Source organism: Chelonia mydas, chromosome 8 (assembly GCF_015237465.2).
Source record: "Chelonia mydas isolate rCheMyd1 chromosome 8, rCheMyd1.pri.v2, whole genome shotgun sequence".
Classification (NCBI taxonomy): Eukaryota; Metazoa; Chordata; order Testudines; family Cheloniidae; genus Chelonia; species Chelonia mydas.
Window position 1 is genome coordinate 67,548,944 of NC_057854.1, and position 18,520 is coordinate 67,567,463.

Below are 18,520 nucleotides of genomic sequence, written 5' to 3' on the forward strand. Positions count from 1 at the left end.
GAGAGACTGCTGAATTGGAATTAATTTGCAAACTGGATACAATTAACTTAGGCTTGAATAGAGACTGGGAGTGGATGTGTCATTACACAAAGTAAAACTATTTCCCCATGTTTATTTCCCCCACCCCCCACTGCTCCTCGGACGTTCCTGTTAACTGCTGGAAATGGCCCACCTTGATTATTACTACAAAAGGTTTTCTTCCCCCAGCTCTCCTGCTGGTAATAGCTCATCTTAAGTGATCACTCTCCTTACAGTGTGTATGATAACACCCATTTTTTCATATTCTGTGTGTACATAAATCTCCTCACTATATTTTCCACTGAATGCATTTGATGAAATGAGCTGTAGCTCAAGAAAGCTTATGCTCAAATAAATTGGTTAGTCTCTAAGGTGCCACTAGTACTCCTTTTCTTTTTGCGAATACAGACTAACACGGCTGCTACTCTGAAACCTACATCCAGACACCGCTGCATATAGTTAAATGGAACATATTTACTGGAAATGGGCCGGCTATCCACTGGCAAGATTTGAATTTCCAAAAGCAACTGAAACATTCAGGCCCTGGAGTATTGAAATGCTGTTATTTTGTAGTATGTTTGAGATGCCTTATAATTCACAGTTAAACTTAGAGGCAGTTCTGTTATAATTTAGGTGGCAGAATTAAGTTTTAAGAGAACCAAATTGTCAGTCATAATTACTACAACAGTGTTTTCAACTCTTGTGCATGCATGTATTACAAGTCTTGCAAAATTTGATGTTTTTCATAAAACCCCAGGTGCTAGAGATAAGCTGATTACATGAGGATCCCTGCTTTCATTTTTCTTTTACAGGTAAATTTCTAGTTCTCATGGTTGTAGAGAAAAGATTGAAAATATGACTCAAGTGCACCTTATAGGCTCAAAAACTTGAAGTCAGATTAAAAGAACCCAAAATGTATTGTACTTGAAAGTCTTATGATATCTAAGTCAATCTTGTGGCTCATTATTTTGTCATGTTTGCAGTTGACAATACTGCTACAAATCATTAGAATACTGATCTATGCCATGATCCCGTATAACTGAATTAAATGGTATTATTTGAGTGAATAAAGTAACCTGACTTTGGCCGACAGTGGGTAGTTGACTGATACACTGTTTGTCCACACATATTTGAAATATTAAAAAAGATAATGAGTACTTAAGCAAATGAGTCACTCTGAATTTCATCATTGTAGCAACCAAAACAATAAAGAAGATGAATTATAGGCATCCTGGTTTGCCCCAGGAAATTCTCCATTTAATGTTGTTATAAAATATTTTAAAGTTGTGGTTTAAAATCTTTAGTCTTTCAACTGACATACAAAATTATAAAATGAAGGACTCAATGACAGTGCTTTAAATATACAACTAGAATTGTGTTGTTAATTATAAGATTTCCCCAAAGAACTTGAAGAACAAAATGTCAGTGACACTTGGTGGATATCTGGGAGGTGAAGAGGGAAGGGCAATCAGCAAAACATCACATCTGTTCTAACACCAATCTAAACTCAGTGCACTTTGTTCCTGTACTCTTATTCTGGTTTGTGCCTGTTTCCAAAACAAGCTATGTCAGTGGTTCTGCGTCAGAAACATCGTTCTCTTTCCCACAATTTATATTCAAGGACAAAAAGAGCAAACAGATCACGTTTGCCCATCTGTTCATTTTCAAATCAAAGACCTTTGAAGGTCTTTTTTTCTTGTTGATTCCAGTTGAGATTGAGAGAGCCTGCACTCTTTATTTTTTTTCATATGGGCTCTTTAAATGTTAAATTACTACTTATTTTGATTGGCTTTTTTCAATAAAGCATTATACACATCAGATTCACTAGGAAGCTGTTCCCCAACAAGATAAATATGTTGTAAACATCAGAATATTTTCAAATGGTAGCAGAGGTGAATAGCATATTAAAGATTTCAAATTGCCTGGAAGCAGTCTCAAAATTATTTATTTTATTTTAGAAATATACACCAAGCCATTAAGTGAAGCACCAAGGCACCCTACACACCAAGAAAAAAATAATGACAAAATAGAACAGACCCTCCTCTTCGCTACCATCACCCCTCAGCACAAAAGCCCTATTCCTTAATATTAGTGAGCATCAGTCAAAGGCTTTTTCCAGTTAGTTCTTCTCATATTGTGCTCTGAAGTGCACCAGATTTAGATTATGGCAGATCACTGGAAGGAACCTTTTTTCCAAAGTTGTGTGTCTTTTGCTGAGATGCCCGGGTATCAGCTAAGGAGAGTATTTATAGTGAGTATACTATTTATAGCTCCTTTGGTAGAATAAAAGGGAAGAAGTACGCTCTTACATGGCAGGGTGCTAAACTTCTTAGGGGTCACAGAGATTTCATCCAATAACTTAATCTGCACTTAAAAGCAAACAGGTTGCAAAGCAGGTAGTGCTGATGTTATGTGCCTGAGTGGGACATGCCAATGTGAGGCAAGCTATTCTGTGCTTCCTGAAGGTTCTGAATCCTTTTCAAACATAGCCCCAAGTAAAGAGTATTTAGTATGCAGCTAAAGTTTCAGAAATGGCATGCAATTTTGGGTGCTTCAGGTTCTTTGTGCCTATCCTGAGATACGTTGGATCTGATTTTCAGAGGTGCTGAGCACCTCTGGCTCCCAGAGATTTCAGCTGGAATTTTGGGTGTTGATCTCTTCTGAAAAAATCAAGCTGCAAATGTGTCAAGTTAGGCACTCAAAAACCTTAGAGATTTGGCCTTAGATTTCAGTGTTTGGAGAGCAAAGGACCTCAAACTTTACAAGTTTCGAGAACACCCTTTACTCATCTCAGGAAGCAATGTGCCTGATTTGCCTGTGTAGTCATGTACCATTGTGAAAATGGGTGTAAAAATGGTACCATTCTGATTTAGTAGCATTTTGCATCCACTTTGCATTGGTATAAATGACAGTAAAAGGCCCTATGTCATTTACCCTTTTAAAGAGCCATTAAAATCTATGAGAAAATTCTCAGGCCAACTGTCTGCATCACCACCATCCAGACTAAACAAATTAATATCTCCTCTGCAGAGAGTCATTGTAATGATTTGGGGGAGGGTGGAAAAAGACAATGAATGTTACTATAAAGGACTAAGCTTGAGGGGAAACGTGTTAATAAACTAACAATATACTTTTTGTTTCTTTATTTAGGCATGTCAAGTAATTGTAAATGAGTTCCCCCTGTTTGTAGAGAAATATAAGTCCAGGTTTGAAAAAGAGCTCAGCACCCATTCAGGCACCTAAAAATGGACCACATTTTCTACAGTTCAGCTCACGTATAGGCATGTACATTAAGGGGGCATGTGGTGGGGCATCTGCCCCACACTGGCAGAAGAGGGGTTAAAGCAGACCCAGGGGGGCTGCGCAGGAGGCAGCCAATTAGGAAAGGGATTGTAGAGACAGTAGTTGGGATAAGGGTTAGAGAGACAGCCAATCAGGGCCAGGCTGGGCCATATAAAAAGGGCTGCTGAACAGAAACGCTTCAGTCACCCTCTGGAGTTTGAGGTGGGAGGACTGGGTGCTCTGAAGGAGGGAGAAGAGACAGCACCATGGTCAGAGCAGCGCTGGGTGGGTCTGTGGAACATGAGTGAGCTCCCAGTTGACCGCTGCCAGACTGGGGCCCTGTTACAAGGGTGGAGAAGGTACTAGGGCTGTGGGGAAATGGCCCAGGAAACAGATGGTGAGGGTTGGAAGTGATGCAGTGCATGACTGCTGCCTCCCCCCCTTTAACCACAGTTGCCACTGACACAGGAAGCTAGACCCGAGACTGCAGCCTAACACTGAGGCAAGTGGCTGGACAGAGGACTGTTGCGCCGCGTTGCCGCCTGGAAGGGTGGGGGAAGGAGAGAGAACTGAGTGGGGCACAACTGGAGGGCTGTGTCCAGAAGAGGACACCTCAATCCTGAGAGTGACACAGGTATTGACAGAAGCAATGTCAGCGAGATGCCACTAGATGAGGGTGCACTGGTGAACCAGAGCTAATTCCCAGGATAGCAAGCAGGAGGGGCCGCAGTGGTGAGTTGTGCCCCATCACAAGCCAGATTTTCAAAAAGATCACTACCCAGCAGACCTCATTGTTTTGGGATCTGCTAGTGCTGAGGACTTTTGAAAAGCAGCCCCCAAATGTAGAAAAATACTCTCTGTGCTTCTTGTGGCGGAAGATGCAAACTGTCATTTACACAAGAAGCTACACACACAAACTAGGCAAGCCTTTCTTATATTCCCTTTTCCTTCCTTGTTCATTTAATTGTGATCCTCAACATTTCTCTATTAAATTGAAGAACATGGGCTCTAACAACATCATGCTAGACTATCTAAATGCTAGAATATCTAAACAAAGATTGGATAGATTCATGAAGGAAGAACTTGATTTATATTTCAGTAGGTTCAAATACTTTTGACATGGTAGTTTTATTATAATTATTTTTGTGTCAAATCAATTTCTAGAATTGTTTATATACCTGTAATGTACTTTTCTACTCAGATTCTGCATCAAGCTAACCCATTTCTACCATAATTTTTTGAAATTAAAGCAACAGTCAGCATTTTCTTCTGCTGGGAAGTCCCTATGGGAATGGATCAGCTTTCAAGTCCTGCCTCTCAGCAGCTATTCCCCCAGCAAGTTCCCTCCCAACCATGTCAAGAAGGCTGCCACTGATTTCAGATAGAGAAGCCATTTTCATGCCAATTTTGGCAAGTACTTGCACATTTTCATAGACACAGCCCTATAGGATCCGTTTGCTCTCAGGTTGTCATTTCCAGTTGCCAAGATACTGCCATCACAAAGTAGCAGATGTCAAACAGCTCTGTTAATCTAATTTGGTTAAACTTGCATCTGTGTTTCCACCTCATTCAGCTCAGGGAGCTGTTAACATTGAATTAAAATTGGCAATCTAGTAAACAACACTGTTCACTGTTGTAAGATTAAGTCAGTTTTCAGGACATTTTCTGTGCATATGCAGCTTGATATGTGTTAGCAAATGCATTTTGTTTGAACTCTGTACTAAATTCCCTTTTTGCAGCCACTCTACCTTCTCCCTATACTTCAGTGCCCTCTTTTAAAATGAAAATTACATTTGCAAGTAGGCATTATAAGGGTTAACTGGGCTTAAGTCTTCCTGAGAGCAACAGGTGTAATACTTATGCACATATGTAATCTGTGAAGATGAGAAACATCCATGAAATGTAGATTAGGGTCTGTCATAAATATAAGGGGAAGGGTAAACGCCTTTAAAATCTCTCCTGGCCAGAGGAAAAACCCTTTCACCTGTAAAGGGTTAAGAAGCTAGGATAACCTCGCTGGCACCTGACCACAATGACCAATGAGGAGACAAGATACTTTCAAAGCTGGAGGGGGGGAGAAACAAAGGGTCTGAGTCTGTCTGTGTGATGCTTTTGCTGGGGACAGAACAGGAATGGAGTCTTAGAACTTAGTAAGTAATCTAGCTTGATATGCTTTAGATTCTGTTTGTTTAAATGGCTGAGAAAATAAGCTGTGCTGAATGAAATGGATATTCCTGTCTTTGTGTCTATTTGTAACTTAAGGTTTTGCCTAGAGGGATTCTCTATGTTTTGAATCTAATTACCCTGTAAGGTATTTACCATCCAGATTTTACAGAGGTAATTCTTTTTTACTTTTTCTTCTATTAAAATTCTTCTTTTAAGAAACTGGATGCTTTTTCATTGTTCTTAAGATCCAAGGGTTTGGGTCTGTGGTCACCTATGCAAATTGGTGAGGATTTTTATCAAACCTTCCCCAGGAAGGGGGGTGCAAGGTTTTGGTGAGGATTTTGGGGGGAAGATGTTTCCAAATGGGCTCTTTCCTAATAAAAAAAATACCGGTTAGACGTTTGGTGGTGGCAGCAAAAGTCCAAGGGCAAAAAGTAAAATAGTTTGTACCTTGGGGAAGTTTTAACCTAAGCTGGTAAAAGTAAACTTAGGAGGTTTTCATGCAGGTCCCCACATCTGTACCCTAGAGTTCAGAGTGGGGAAGGAACCTTGACAGGGTGCCATCTACCTGTTTTATTGTTGCCATTCTAGTGCATGCTCTTCTTTCAACATAACATTATAATTAAGGCTATGTTTTAGTCATGGGTATTTTTAATAAAAGTCATGGACTGGTCACAGGCAGTAAACAAAAATTCACGGCCCATGACCTCTCCATGACTTTTACTAAAGATACCAGTGAATAAAACTGGAGGTGCTGCCCGGGGCCCTCGTGGGTGCTGGGGAAGGGCAGCCTGGCTGCTGCAGGGGGTGGAAGCAGGCACAGGCATGAGGCCCAGGACCCCCACTGATGCTGGGTGGGCCCGGCTGGAATTGTCCCCGCAGGGGAGCTCATTCCTGCCACCATGGAATGGCTACACAGGAGATCTTACAGCAACAAAGCTGCAGTGGTAGAGCTGTGCCGCTGTAAGTTCTGTAGTGTAGCCATAACCTTAGAAATGTAGGTTTGGAATCTAATCAAATCCCTTGCACTGAGGCAGGAATAAGTATTATCTAGACCATTCCTTACATTGTGTTTGTCTAACCTGTTCTTAAAATCCTCCAATGATGGAGATTCCACAACCTCCATAAATTTGTTCCAATGCTTAATCACCCCGACAGGAATTTTTTTCCTAATGTCTAACCTAAATCTCCTTTGGTGCAGATTAAGCCCACTACTTCTTGTCCTATCCTCAGTGATTAAGGAGAACAGTAGTTTGCTATCCTCCTCTTTACAACTTTTATGTACTTGAGGACTGTTATCATGTTCCTCCTCAGGTTTCTCTTCCCCAGACTAAACAAACTTTTTTTTTTTTTTTCAGTCTTTCCTTGTAGGTCATGTTTCTAGACCTTTATCATTTTTGTTCCTCTCCTCTGCACTTCGTCAAGTTTCTCCACATCCTTCCTGAAGTGTGGTGCCCAGAACTGGACACAGTACTCTGGCTGAGGCCTTGTCAGTGCCGAGTAGAGTGGAAGAATTATTTCTTGTGTCTTGCTTATAGCGCTCTGGCTAATATATCCCAGAATTATATTCAATTTTTTTTTTTTGCAACACAATTACATTGTTGAGTCATATTTAGTTTGTGTTCCTCTATAACCCCCAGATCCATTTCTGCAGTATTCCTTCCTAGGAAGTCATTTCCCATTGTGTATTTGTGCAACTGATTATTCCTTCCTACTTTACATTTGTCCTTATTGAAATTTATTCTATTTATTTCAGACCATTTCTCCGGTTTGTCAAGATCATTTTGAATTCTAATCCTGTCCTTGAAAGCATTTTCAGCTTCTCCCACCTTGGTATTATCCCCAAAGTTTATGTGTACTCTCTATGCCGCCATCCAAATAATTTATGAAGATATTGAATAGAACCAGACCCAGAACAGATCCTGGCAGGACCCCACTTGAGATACACTTCTAGCTTTATTGTGAATCCAGTGTTCCCTCTAATTTTTCCCACTCATGTGTGAAACGAATTTTGTTATGTTCACCACCTCCATATTGGTGTACATAACAAAATTCATGTGGTGGGGCTGGGGACCTGTGGGGAGGGCTGGGAGTGTGGGCTCTGGGGTGGGGATGAGGATGAGGGGCTCGGGGCTGGGGCAGAGGGAGCTCAGGGGGGTGAGGGCTCTGGATGGGGGTGTGGGCTCTGGGGTGGGGCTGGGGATAAGGGACTCGGGCTCAGGCAGAGGGTTGGGGTGTTGGGGGTAGGGCTCCAGCTGCTTGTTCGAGCTCTGGGGTGTGGCCGGGAATAAGGGCCTTCAGGCTGGGACAGAGGTTTGGGGTGTGGGGGGGTTGAGGATTCTGGCTGGGGAGGGTGGTGGGCTTGGGCAGAGGGTTGGGGTGCAGGGTGTGAGGGTTTCTGGTCTCCCATGTTTAGGAAGGATCAATTCAAACTGGAACAGGTACAGAGAAAGGCTACTAGGATGATCTGAGGAATGGAACACTTGTCTTATGAAAGGAGACTGAAGGAGCTTGGCTTGTTTAGTCTAATTAAGAGAAGGTTGAGGGGAGATATGATTGCTCTCTATAAATATATCAGAGGGATAAATCCCGGAGAGAGAGAGGAATTATTTAAGCTCAGTACCAATGTGGACACAAGAACAAATAGATATAAACTGGCCACTAGGAAGTTTAGACTTGAAATTAGATGAAGGTTTCTAACCATCGGAGGAGTGAACTTTTGGAATAGACTTCCAAGGGAAGCCGTGGAGGCAAAAGATCTATCTGGCTTTAAGATTAAACTCGATAAGTTTATGGAGGAGATGGTATGATGGGATAACATGGTTTTGGTAATTAAATATTCATGGTAAATAGGCCCGATGGGATATTAGATGGGGTGGGATCTGAGTTACCCAGGAAAGAATTTTCTGTAGTATCTGGCTGGTGAATCTTGCCCATATGCTCAGGGTTTAGCTGATCGCCATATTTGGGGTCGGGAAGGAATTTTCCTCCAGGGCAGATTGGAAGAGGCCCTGGAGGTTTTTCGCCTTCCTCTGTAGCATGGGGCACAGGTCACTTGCTGGAGGATTCTCTGCTCCTCGAAGTCTTTAAACCACGATTTGAGGACTTCAATAGTTCAGGCATAGGTGAGAGGAGTGGTGGGTGAAATTTTTGCAGGAGTGGTGGGTGAAATTCTGTGGCCTGCATTGTGCAGGAGGTCAGACTAGATGACCATAATGGTCCCTTCTGACCTAAATATCTATGAATCTATGTACGGATTCAGTATTATGTAACCTGAAGATAATGGCTGATATACATTAAATCCTAAGGATAGCTTATTACAGGAGTGACTACAGGCATTTTCTTTGGTGTAAGATCCAGAGTACTAGTGGATCTTGGATAAGTGACAGGTCTCTTTGGATGGGGAGCAACCTGAATATTTTGTGATTTATTTATTTGTTTGGTGTAAGTGACCATTTAGTGCTAAATCCAGCTTGTCTGAGTGACAAAATAGACTGGAGAGCCTAAAGGACTGTCCATGATAAGATTGTTACAGTTCATATTTACTACTAGACGTTCATATTTACTACTGGGCTGGTGAATTCTAATTATAGAACGCACTACCAGTATGGGGTGTCTGCTTGGTTTTTGACAGTCTTCCCTGAAGTAGGCATTCATGATTGTGAGCCACTCCATGCAGCGTGACAGACATCATATAATTTAATAGAGGGTATGTGTTTGTTTCACCCGGTTTCACTACTTTAAATTCATTATTCAAAAATATATTAGTGGTGTATGTACATGTATCAGATTTGGATTTATGACAGTACAATTTATAATTTAATTTCTTCTTTACAGTGTTCTTTCCTTTGCTCCAGCTGAAACAAACTAGTACTGCTAATGGTAAATGATACTGTTGGCCAGTTACACTGCCTCTTATAAACCTATATTGGCATCCCTATTAGTTACATACTGATAGTACAAATAGTTAGTTTCATTAATGAAATAGAGTGTAACAACAGTTTTGCTCCAGTAACATTTATTTCTTAATTAAAGGATCATTCACTGTGGTGTGCTACACAGAACAAAAAGTACTAGGTGAATGACCAAGGGAAGAGATGCCTCTAGTTTACATTATAATTTAGCATTAACATGAATTGCAATGAAAGGATCTTCAGCCTGGTTGCTAATCTGGAAATTGGCGATACCATTAGAAGCCACAGAGACTTTTGATCCAGTACAGGAGTTGCCCTCCTTTTGCCCAGAAATAACATCACAGTAAGTGCCAGCAGGAAGGCCAGTTTGCAAATTTACATTCAACCACCTATGTATAAAAACAGATTGAAAAGGAGTAAGTGGTAATTCAGACTCTCTAATACAGATTTCTCCATAAATGTCATGCTAACCTGTGGCCCATGGGATGGTACTACAAGGCTAGATGGGTTTTAGTCTTCTCTCTGGTCTTTTACTCTTTTTGGCCAGTGGGATGGGGAGTGCTGGTATTGGAAGCATACTCAGTCTACTGTGACTTCTTTATCCAAAGTAAGAGCAACAGTGATGAATTCAAAGGTTCAGGGCAGTCTTCATAGGCAGTTCACAGGGTTGCGGCACCATGAAGCCTTGCATTGGTCAGCATGAATCAGACAGGGAGTTCCCTGTCACTCATTAGAACAAAAGCCTCATATATTCAGAGGTGCAAGTACGCCCGTACAGCGTACTGCAAGAGCAGGTATACAGCCAACCATAACGGTGGTGGCCAGGAGCCCCATGGCTTCAGCAGCGATTTAAAGGGCCTGGGGCTTCCAGCTGCTGCTACTGTGCCAGCAGCCAGAGCCCTGGGCCCTTGAAATCGCTGCCAGAGCCCTGGGGTAGCGGCGGTGGCCGGATGCTCTGGCGGCAATTTTAAGTTTAAATTTAAGTCACTGCCAGATTCCTGGGGTAGCACTAGCGGTGGCAGCCAGGAGCCCTAGGCCCTTTAAATCGCCGCCAGGCCCCGCTGAAGAGTTGGCTGGGGGAGTCTGGCCCCAGGCCCTCCCCACCTTGCTCAGGACCCCGGCCGCCCTGTGTACCGGTATGTCCCTTAAATTACTTTCACTCCTGCATATATTTCTGGGATACTACTCTCATAACAAGCATAACCACCCCTGAAGCCACAGAAATTTCACCTAAGGCCTGGTCTACGCTTAAAATTTAGATTGGCCTGCCTACATTGCTCCAGGGTGCGAAAAATCCTCACCGCTGACACCATAGTTAAGCCGACCTAAACCTTGGCGTAGACATGGCTAGGACCATGGAAAAATTCTTCCATTGACATAACTACCATTGCTTTGAAAGGTGGATTAACTACCATGGTGGAAAAACCCCTTCTGTCACTGTAGGAAGTGTCTACACTGTTGCACAGCTGCAGCACACTAGCTGTATGCCCGTAGTGTAGACATGGCTTACATCTCCCAGGGCAAATTTAGGCCCCTAGCAATAAGAGAGAACACAAACTCAGACTCTTACTGTATTTACCAGCTTTGATAGCATGTTCAGTTTTCAGTTCAGACTCAATGTTTTGACTCTTCATTATCACTTCTGTACATATATTGTTCTTTTCCCTCTCCCTAGGTCTCACCCAAAATGACCTTTTCTGATAATCCCACTGATGCACCTTGGCAGACTGCGGATTTCATAGGACTTTTTTCTGGCAATGTCATACTCTTTATGGCTTCCACTGAGTCTCAAATTCCCAAAGTCTCTTTCTGCACCTCTGACATGAGAGGAGCCAAGAAGAGCACAGCACCAATCCTAACAAACTGCCACCCCTTATGAGACTCCCCAAAGACTCTAGTGAATATCCAGAGAGATTGAAGGCATTGCTGGGGACAAAATGCCTTTTGTATTGGAGAGGGAGGCATTTAACTGAAGTGATTCAAACCTTATCACGGACAACACCAAGAACAATTCAGTGAATAGTGCTCAAAAGCGGAGAATCCCATCCCTATAATCATCCAATCTAGTCATCAACTCTTCTCCTCCTCCCTCTGCAGACCTAACCCAATCCCACCTTCATGGCCTTTTGGAGAGCATCCCAACCTGACTGACATATTACTTATTACTGACATGTTAAATCTCCACCCATTTCTTTAGAGCCATCTACCTTCTAGCTCATGGCTAGTTACCTCTCACACCTGCATGGTCATGCATTCCTGACTGACCAACCTTCACTGCCGGGTATGAATCCAGTGATCAGGAATCAGAGGCAGACTGGTGTGTTGCTTAGGAAGCTAATGTTGGGTTTTGAAAAGTGTTTCTGGGAGAGGGCAGGTGGTAGGTTTGGATTTGCAACAGGTAAAAGCCAAGATCTGTCTCATGACAAAGTTGTCACATATCCTCTCTGTAGCTATCATGTTTCTGAAGATATTCATTCCACTTACTTACCAGTCATCGTTATTAAAGACAACGAATCCTCTATTACCACGCCCAAAAGCCACTTGATTGCTGCCGTTGTCCCACCAGTTTGAGAAAGGCTGGCCATCAACCACATTACGGAAAATAACCATGTTCCTGAAAATACAACAAATAGGCTTGATTTCAGTTGAAATATCCCCACTTCAGTTAAAGATATATTGCAAACTGCATCCTCTTTATTTAATTTCTCTCTATGGTTTCCTACCTTATTTGACGCCACCTATGTTCACAGACCCAACCGTTGCCACAAGTGCTATCCGCATTGATTGAAACAGCTTTGGTTGAACCATCACCATGGCTTGGTGGTCCTATCCAGTCATTAACATCCTTGTTGATAAATGTAAAATTATAAAAGTTAAATGTTCTATCTTGGAAAAAGGCCATACATAGGAAACAGGATAGCATTCATTCTTGTTCAGAGAGTCAACACAAGGCTTATTCATCACTCAAGTACCACTCCTACCCTAAGGATGTTAATGGGAATTAAGTAGTGCATAGGCCCAGTGCTGTCTCTCTACACAGGGGTAAAGTTCATCCTAAAAGTCTTGTGAATTTATTTTCAACTGTTAGAAACCTACCTTTCCATTCTGGAAATTTCTTGTCCAGCTGTAACTTGACATTACACGTGTGAATCCATAAGGATGAGAAAGCATGAAACCAACTGCCATTTTATATAGTCTGTAAGCCAAAGAGTAATGAGACATGTGAAGATACACTGTCTTCGTTAGGACAAAAGTAATAAGAACCTCACACAGCCAACAGCGTTCCTTACCTGGCATCCCAGAAGGTTAAAATAGAAGCTCCTCCAGCACCATGTCCCCTTTGGTTGTCATGATTATCCACAAAGACAAGGGCTCTGTTAGAAGCCATGAAACCCCAGCCTTCTCCCCAATTCCTAAACAAACAAACAATGAGTCAAATACATGGACACTACTATTTCAACTATTGCAGGAATCTAACAATTAATCCAAATGCTATATACTTTAAATAGGCCATCTTTTCTCCATTCCATTTGCGGATGACTGTCCCCAGTTTCGCACCATATTTGAATTCAGTCACTCGGCCATTTCCCAAGTAGTCACTGGCTTTAATTGCCTCTCCACCCAAGTCTATTACCTGGCAGAAGTAAGAAAAAGCTGTTAACACATTCCTAGCTATTTAAAAAGCAATACAATAAACACTAGTTCTGGGTCTCTATTATAAGAGAAATAATTTGAGCAAGTAAACAAAACACATTTATTGTTACTACCTAAAGCAACCTAAATTCAATGTAATGAACAACATTGCAAATGTCTTATTTTGTATATAGCAAGCATGGTTAGCACTTGTGGGTGTTAAAAGAATTGCCCCGGTGCCAGAAAGCTTAGTCTGAGAATTCGAGAGACATTTGAGGAAAAACCGCCCCAAACTTTTTCTACTGTGAGTAATTAGTGTCAACTTTTTAAACAGCCATTTAGAGAGAGTAAAGTATTCTATTTTTTTTTTTAAATCGAAGCTCTGTCTATCAGCTTAGGGCCTACACAAAATAAATGCTATGGTCTTTCTGTTGGCTCTGCAGTAGAAGTTAGCTAACTTTCCTAGAATTTCCTAGACCTGTACATATTAAAAAGCCCTGGAGAACTGTTCAATTAAGATTTCCAAGGGGTTTTGGAAAGCTCCCGTGTCAGCATAAAAGACTAAAAGTGGGATTCCTAAGTGGCAAAGGTTAGACTCCATAGGGAATATTATTGCTTGATTTGCCAGTTCCTTAGACTTTGTGTCATCATTTGCACCTGTGTAGAGCAAATGCATAAATATCTGCATGCAGAAGACAGATATTTATACACCTACTTGATTTCAAAACAAAAGCACTTATTTGTATATGCAAACTGATGATCATGTAAAATTAAATAATTTAAAATTTAGCCCTTAAATCTTTCATTCATATAGGGCATGATTTTGCAGAGTACAGAGTACTCTTTATTAAGTTAAGCCTATGCTTAAGCACTCTGCTAGATTGAGTCCAGAGTGTTTAAAACCTTGTGCTTTGCAGGATCCAGCCCATACTGTATTTGTATTTTTATATAAAAGAACCCATTTCTGTTCAGAATGAAATTAAGAAAACGAGATTACCTCCTGGTAAATGAAAGGCTGCGTTCCTGAGGAAAACCATCGCGTATTTAGGTTTTTCAGTTTCTTTAAAAATGCCTTCATATCCCCAGGCCACATGTGCTTGGAAGCATCAATTCTGAAGCCTGCCACACCAATATCAATGAGCTTGTTCATGTAGTCAGCAACTTTCGAGCGCACATAGTCCTTCTCCAGGGCAAGATCAAGTAGACTAACGAGGCGGCAGTCACGGACCTGTTTAAAAAATGAGTTGAGATATCACCGAGTCATACGCCAAACTATACATTTTTGATTAAAATATATTCATTTTTAACATTTTTAATTTCATGTACTAAACCAGTTCAATCCACATGCCTAACCTGTTTTGAATAGAATTCCTTCAAAGTCAATACAGAAGAATGTACTCTGGAATGTATTATGTTTAGGTGGTGTGATTCTCTGGTCAGGCCAGGAAGTGAAGAAGATTGTCTGCAAATGTAGCTGCAGTGTGAATTTAGGAAGGGAGACTGCGCAATGGAATTTGGCAAACACAAGGAGCTAAAATCCCTAAATTTGGCTTGTCACCTACTGAATTACCAGCATCACTTGCTGCGGAACTGTGGGTTTTCTAAGGAGGTCTCCCATTAATAGTTACTGATCAGGTTGAAAGTTCCTTAGATGCTTTGGCAATAGCTTGAATACAACAGTGTCTTCATCAGTTAGGGGTGATCAGAACTACATAACTAACAGGTGCATAAATAGGCGCCTAACTCTAAGCATCAGAGAAGTCAATGGTCATACTCCCATGCTTAAATTTAGGCACATACTTAAGTACCTTCTTGTATTGAGTGCATACTGCTCAGCTCAGACAAGGATCTTGTTATTTTTTTTTCCATGTTAAGATGGTCATCCAACAGCAAAGACTAGTCAAGAAGATAGGCGGGAGGGGAAAGTAAAACCAGATACTTATATAGAAATTACCTGATTCACATCATTGTAATTTTCAATCTCTCCACTTCCAGTTTTACATTTACCATCGTTAAAGTCCAAGGATGAGTACGGGACAGATGGAAAATCTCTATTCCCTGCATTGAAATAACTTCCACAAGTAGCACCATTTCCAGAGCCGCCACCAGATCCACACATGTGGTTGACTACAGCGTCAACGTAAATATGAACCTAGAGAGCAATGTTTGCACTTCAGTTTGTTTTTACAAAGGAGAGAGAAGTGACATTGTGAGTTTCGCTGACTGGATCACCTTTTATTCCTCCCATTTACATCCCTTCACCTTTTCTAACTTCTTTGCAGCCTTCTCCCTTCATTTGGAATAAGACAGTCAGCTATTCCGATCTGAAATCAGTTATTTCTCCCCACACTATTTCAACAGGAGGAAATCCACAGACACTTACTCCAACATTGTTGCACCTGGTCACCATGTCTTTAAATTCATTTTCATTTCCAGATCGTGTGCACAGTTTGTAGCTGATTGGCTGGTACCTTTCCCACCAGGGTCTCCAGGGATTAGTAATTATAATATTTTCATTTGGAGGCGATATCTGGGAATGAAATGATGTCATTTCATAAACTAGTAATTATTTTGACATTTATTTGTATAAGCGCAGAGAGGGTGCTCAGTGCTGTACAACACACATGAGGAGAGCAAACACAGATCACTGACACCAGTTTTATTCCTGATTTACACCGTAATCCAGCCCACTCTCTCCCACAAGGAGCTTGCTGTCACAAGATCTGATCCTGGGAGGACTCGGATTGAAATCAATGGGAGTTAAAGGAGCTCACCATCTCACAAAAGGTACCTAGGACTGATTCCTTAAAGAAAGACAAAACCGCCCTGGGAGACTGAAGTAATTTAGAAGTTTCTTTTTCAATTGTGATGACAAGTGTTACTGGTTTTGCACATCACTGGAGAATAAATATGTCTGAAATGATAGTAAAGAAGAAATAAATTGTTACTTTGTACTTGGAGGAATTAGAATGTAAATGACACATAGTGGAAAGCATGTGTTTTTTTGGATCTGGCCCAGTGGAGACAAAGTAAAATCCCCCTTCAAAATGACTGGTCTAGGCACGTACCTGTCAACATTTCCTACTTCCATCACCGATTTTAATTGATAGTAACTCTGGTGCCTGTCCTCTGTGAACTGGACCTTTTACTCTGGTAAATAAATAATGCCAAAAGATGAAGAAATTTTACTGTCTGCTAACATTAGAGGCTACATACCTGAACTCCACCAAATCCATTGGGTGCTAAATACCGTTCACATTCAAGAGCAATGTCAGCCCAACGCCATTCAAATAGGTGGACAATAGACGTCGTCCCAGACTTTGTATTTGGGTTGTATTGTGCCCAGCAAAGGCCAGCAGCTGCTAGCAGAAGAAGAACCTTCATTGTGCCTTAAGTGAGGGCTTGTGCTCTTCTCACTGGCTCTTTATAATCCTGCAAGAGGGTACAGTTCACGTTACGTTTACATGTGACATATTTCACATGACTGCCTAGTATTTGGTTAACTAGCCATTTGTCATTTTATCTGATTGTGTCTGAAGTGCTCAACAGGTGAAGAGAAAACAAATTCTCATGCTAACAAACTTTAACTATAAATAAAACAAATTAGGCCTCTGTGTGTTTTTTTAAGGGTGGCAACACAGTTTTCCAGAGGTCTCTGGCATCTGGGGATACAAACTCATTGACTAAAAATAGATATGAACATGTCAGTGGCTTCAATGATTAGGAGTAAATGCTAAGCTGGGAGGATCGCTCTCACAGATCTAAAAGGCATCAATGGCATAGAATCAGAAATACTTAATATTAAACATCCATCTGCACTGCACCTCTAGAGGGCTCCATGATTTCTTAAAAGTCCAGAATTTCTCTCTCAGGGCTAAATTGCTGCCAGGTAGGATAGATAGCCCTTGGGTGGGAAGGCATGGAACTACACTGCCCCAAGGGATACACGGGTGGCATTGTGCTTTGGCTGTTTTAAAATGTATTTTTCCCTGTAGGCTAAAAATATCTGAAGAAATTTTATTTTTCTGTAGTTTTGTGGGTTGCAAAAAAATGCATATTGGGTCCTTTATTGTAGCACTGGCTTAGCTGACATGAGCAGTCCCAAATTAAGCCAAGACATGCCTGAGTCAGTAATTGCTGAACAAACCCAAACATGTACTTTCTGAAACAATTAACTATTGTGACTGTCTTTACAGTAAATAAGGGAGATAACCACACTAGTTAGTGTCTATGTTTATAGTAAACAATGTAATCAGAAACACCCTGAACTGATAAGCATATCTTATGCAATCTGCAAAGCAATTGATCTTTACATGCAAGCATAGATGTTGGTAGCGAGGATAGGTGGTGTGAGGTATGACATGAATTGGAATTATGGTATCCCCCTGTACCTAAAACCCTTGCATCTAGGCCTGGCTAGCATATGCAAAGAGTAGTTACGTGCTTCATAAAGTAACCTGAGAATCAAGCTGTCTTCTGGATCCCAGAGAACTGGATGAAATGTTCTCCCAGAACTCGACAAGACGTTCTGGAAAAAACAAGTGGTAAAAGCTCAGAAGGAATCCCAACATATATAACAGTTTGGTGATCAACAAGGCTATAGTCACAGAAGTTAAATTCACCCTTATTTCTTCTGTATTGATTTAGTGGGAACAATTGAGTAGAATCAGAAAGAAAGAGGTTAATGTGACTTTGGTTAATATTTTACTACCTGGACTGATAGAGGCCTGAGAGGTCGTAGGGAATTATAAATGCATAGCTTTTTAAGGCTAAAGGGGCTCATTGGGATCAGCTAGTCTGACCTTCTGCATAATGCAGAACACAAATTTCACAAAAAAATCTGACATGAAGCCCAAAAACCTGTGGATGAACTAAAGCTTATGTTTTAGAAAGAGAGCAGATCTTAGCCAAAATGTGGAAGGGACTCAGAACAATAGGGAAATAACAGAACAGACCAGCAGAAATGATACAGCAGATATAAGGAGGGCATGAGTCAGGTTTTTAGAGAGACAATGGCTATGTCTTCACTGCAAAAAAAACAAAAACAAAAACAAACCCTGAAACAGGTTTTACCAATAGATATCTTTTACAAGATATCTATCTTGATGGAAAAACATCTGTTCTTGCAGTGAAGACAAAGGCAATATGAATTTCAAGTAGATGCATCATATCATAGTCCCCCACTAAAACAAAGAGTAATAAAATTCCACAGTCTTAGTAAACAGATAGAAAAGTAAATATTAAGAAAATGTATTAAACTTCAAAAGAGACTCTGGAAGATGGAAAGCTTAACAATGTGAATGAATGACAGCCAGAAGTTGAGAAACTTTGTGAGACTCATTCTTTCACCAGGAATTTATTGGTCACAGGCAACTAACACACAAGCCTGGCTACATTACAAGAACAAAAAGAAAAGGAGTACTTGTGGCACCTTAGAGACTAACAAATTTATTTAGTCTCTAAGGTGCCACAAGTACTCCTTTTCTTTTTGCGAATACAGACTAACA

General features: G+C 41.1%; 1 protein-coding gene across 1 annotated transcript; it reads right to left on the reverse strand.

The window, feature by feature from the left end:
* Positions 1-9,525: 9,525 nt before the first annotated feature.
* LOC102933401 (pancreatic alpha-amylase) lies at positions 9,526-16,607 on the reverse strand. Its single transcript, XM_007055215.4, has 10 exons — positions 16,230-16,607; positions 15,397-15,543; positions 14,968-15,165; positions 14,011-14,241; positions 12,881-13,014; positions 12,671-12,793; positions 12,477-12,576; positions 12,104-12,225; positions 11,869-11,994; positions 9,526-9,769 (listed from the first exon to the last, which is right to left on the reverse strand). Exons 1-10 carry the CDS (start codon positions 16,395-16,397, stop codon positions 9,580-9,582), a joined length of 1,539 nt encoding a protein of 512 aa, XP_007055277.1. The 5' UTR covers positions 16,398-16,607; the 3' UTR covers positions 9,526-9,579.
* Positions 16,608-18,520: the final 1,913 nt, after the last annotated feature.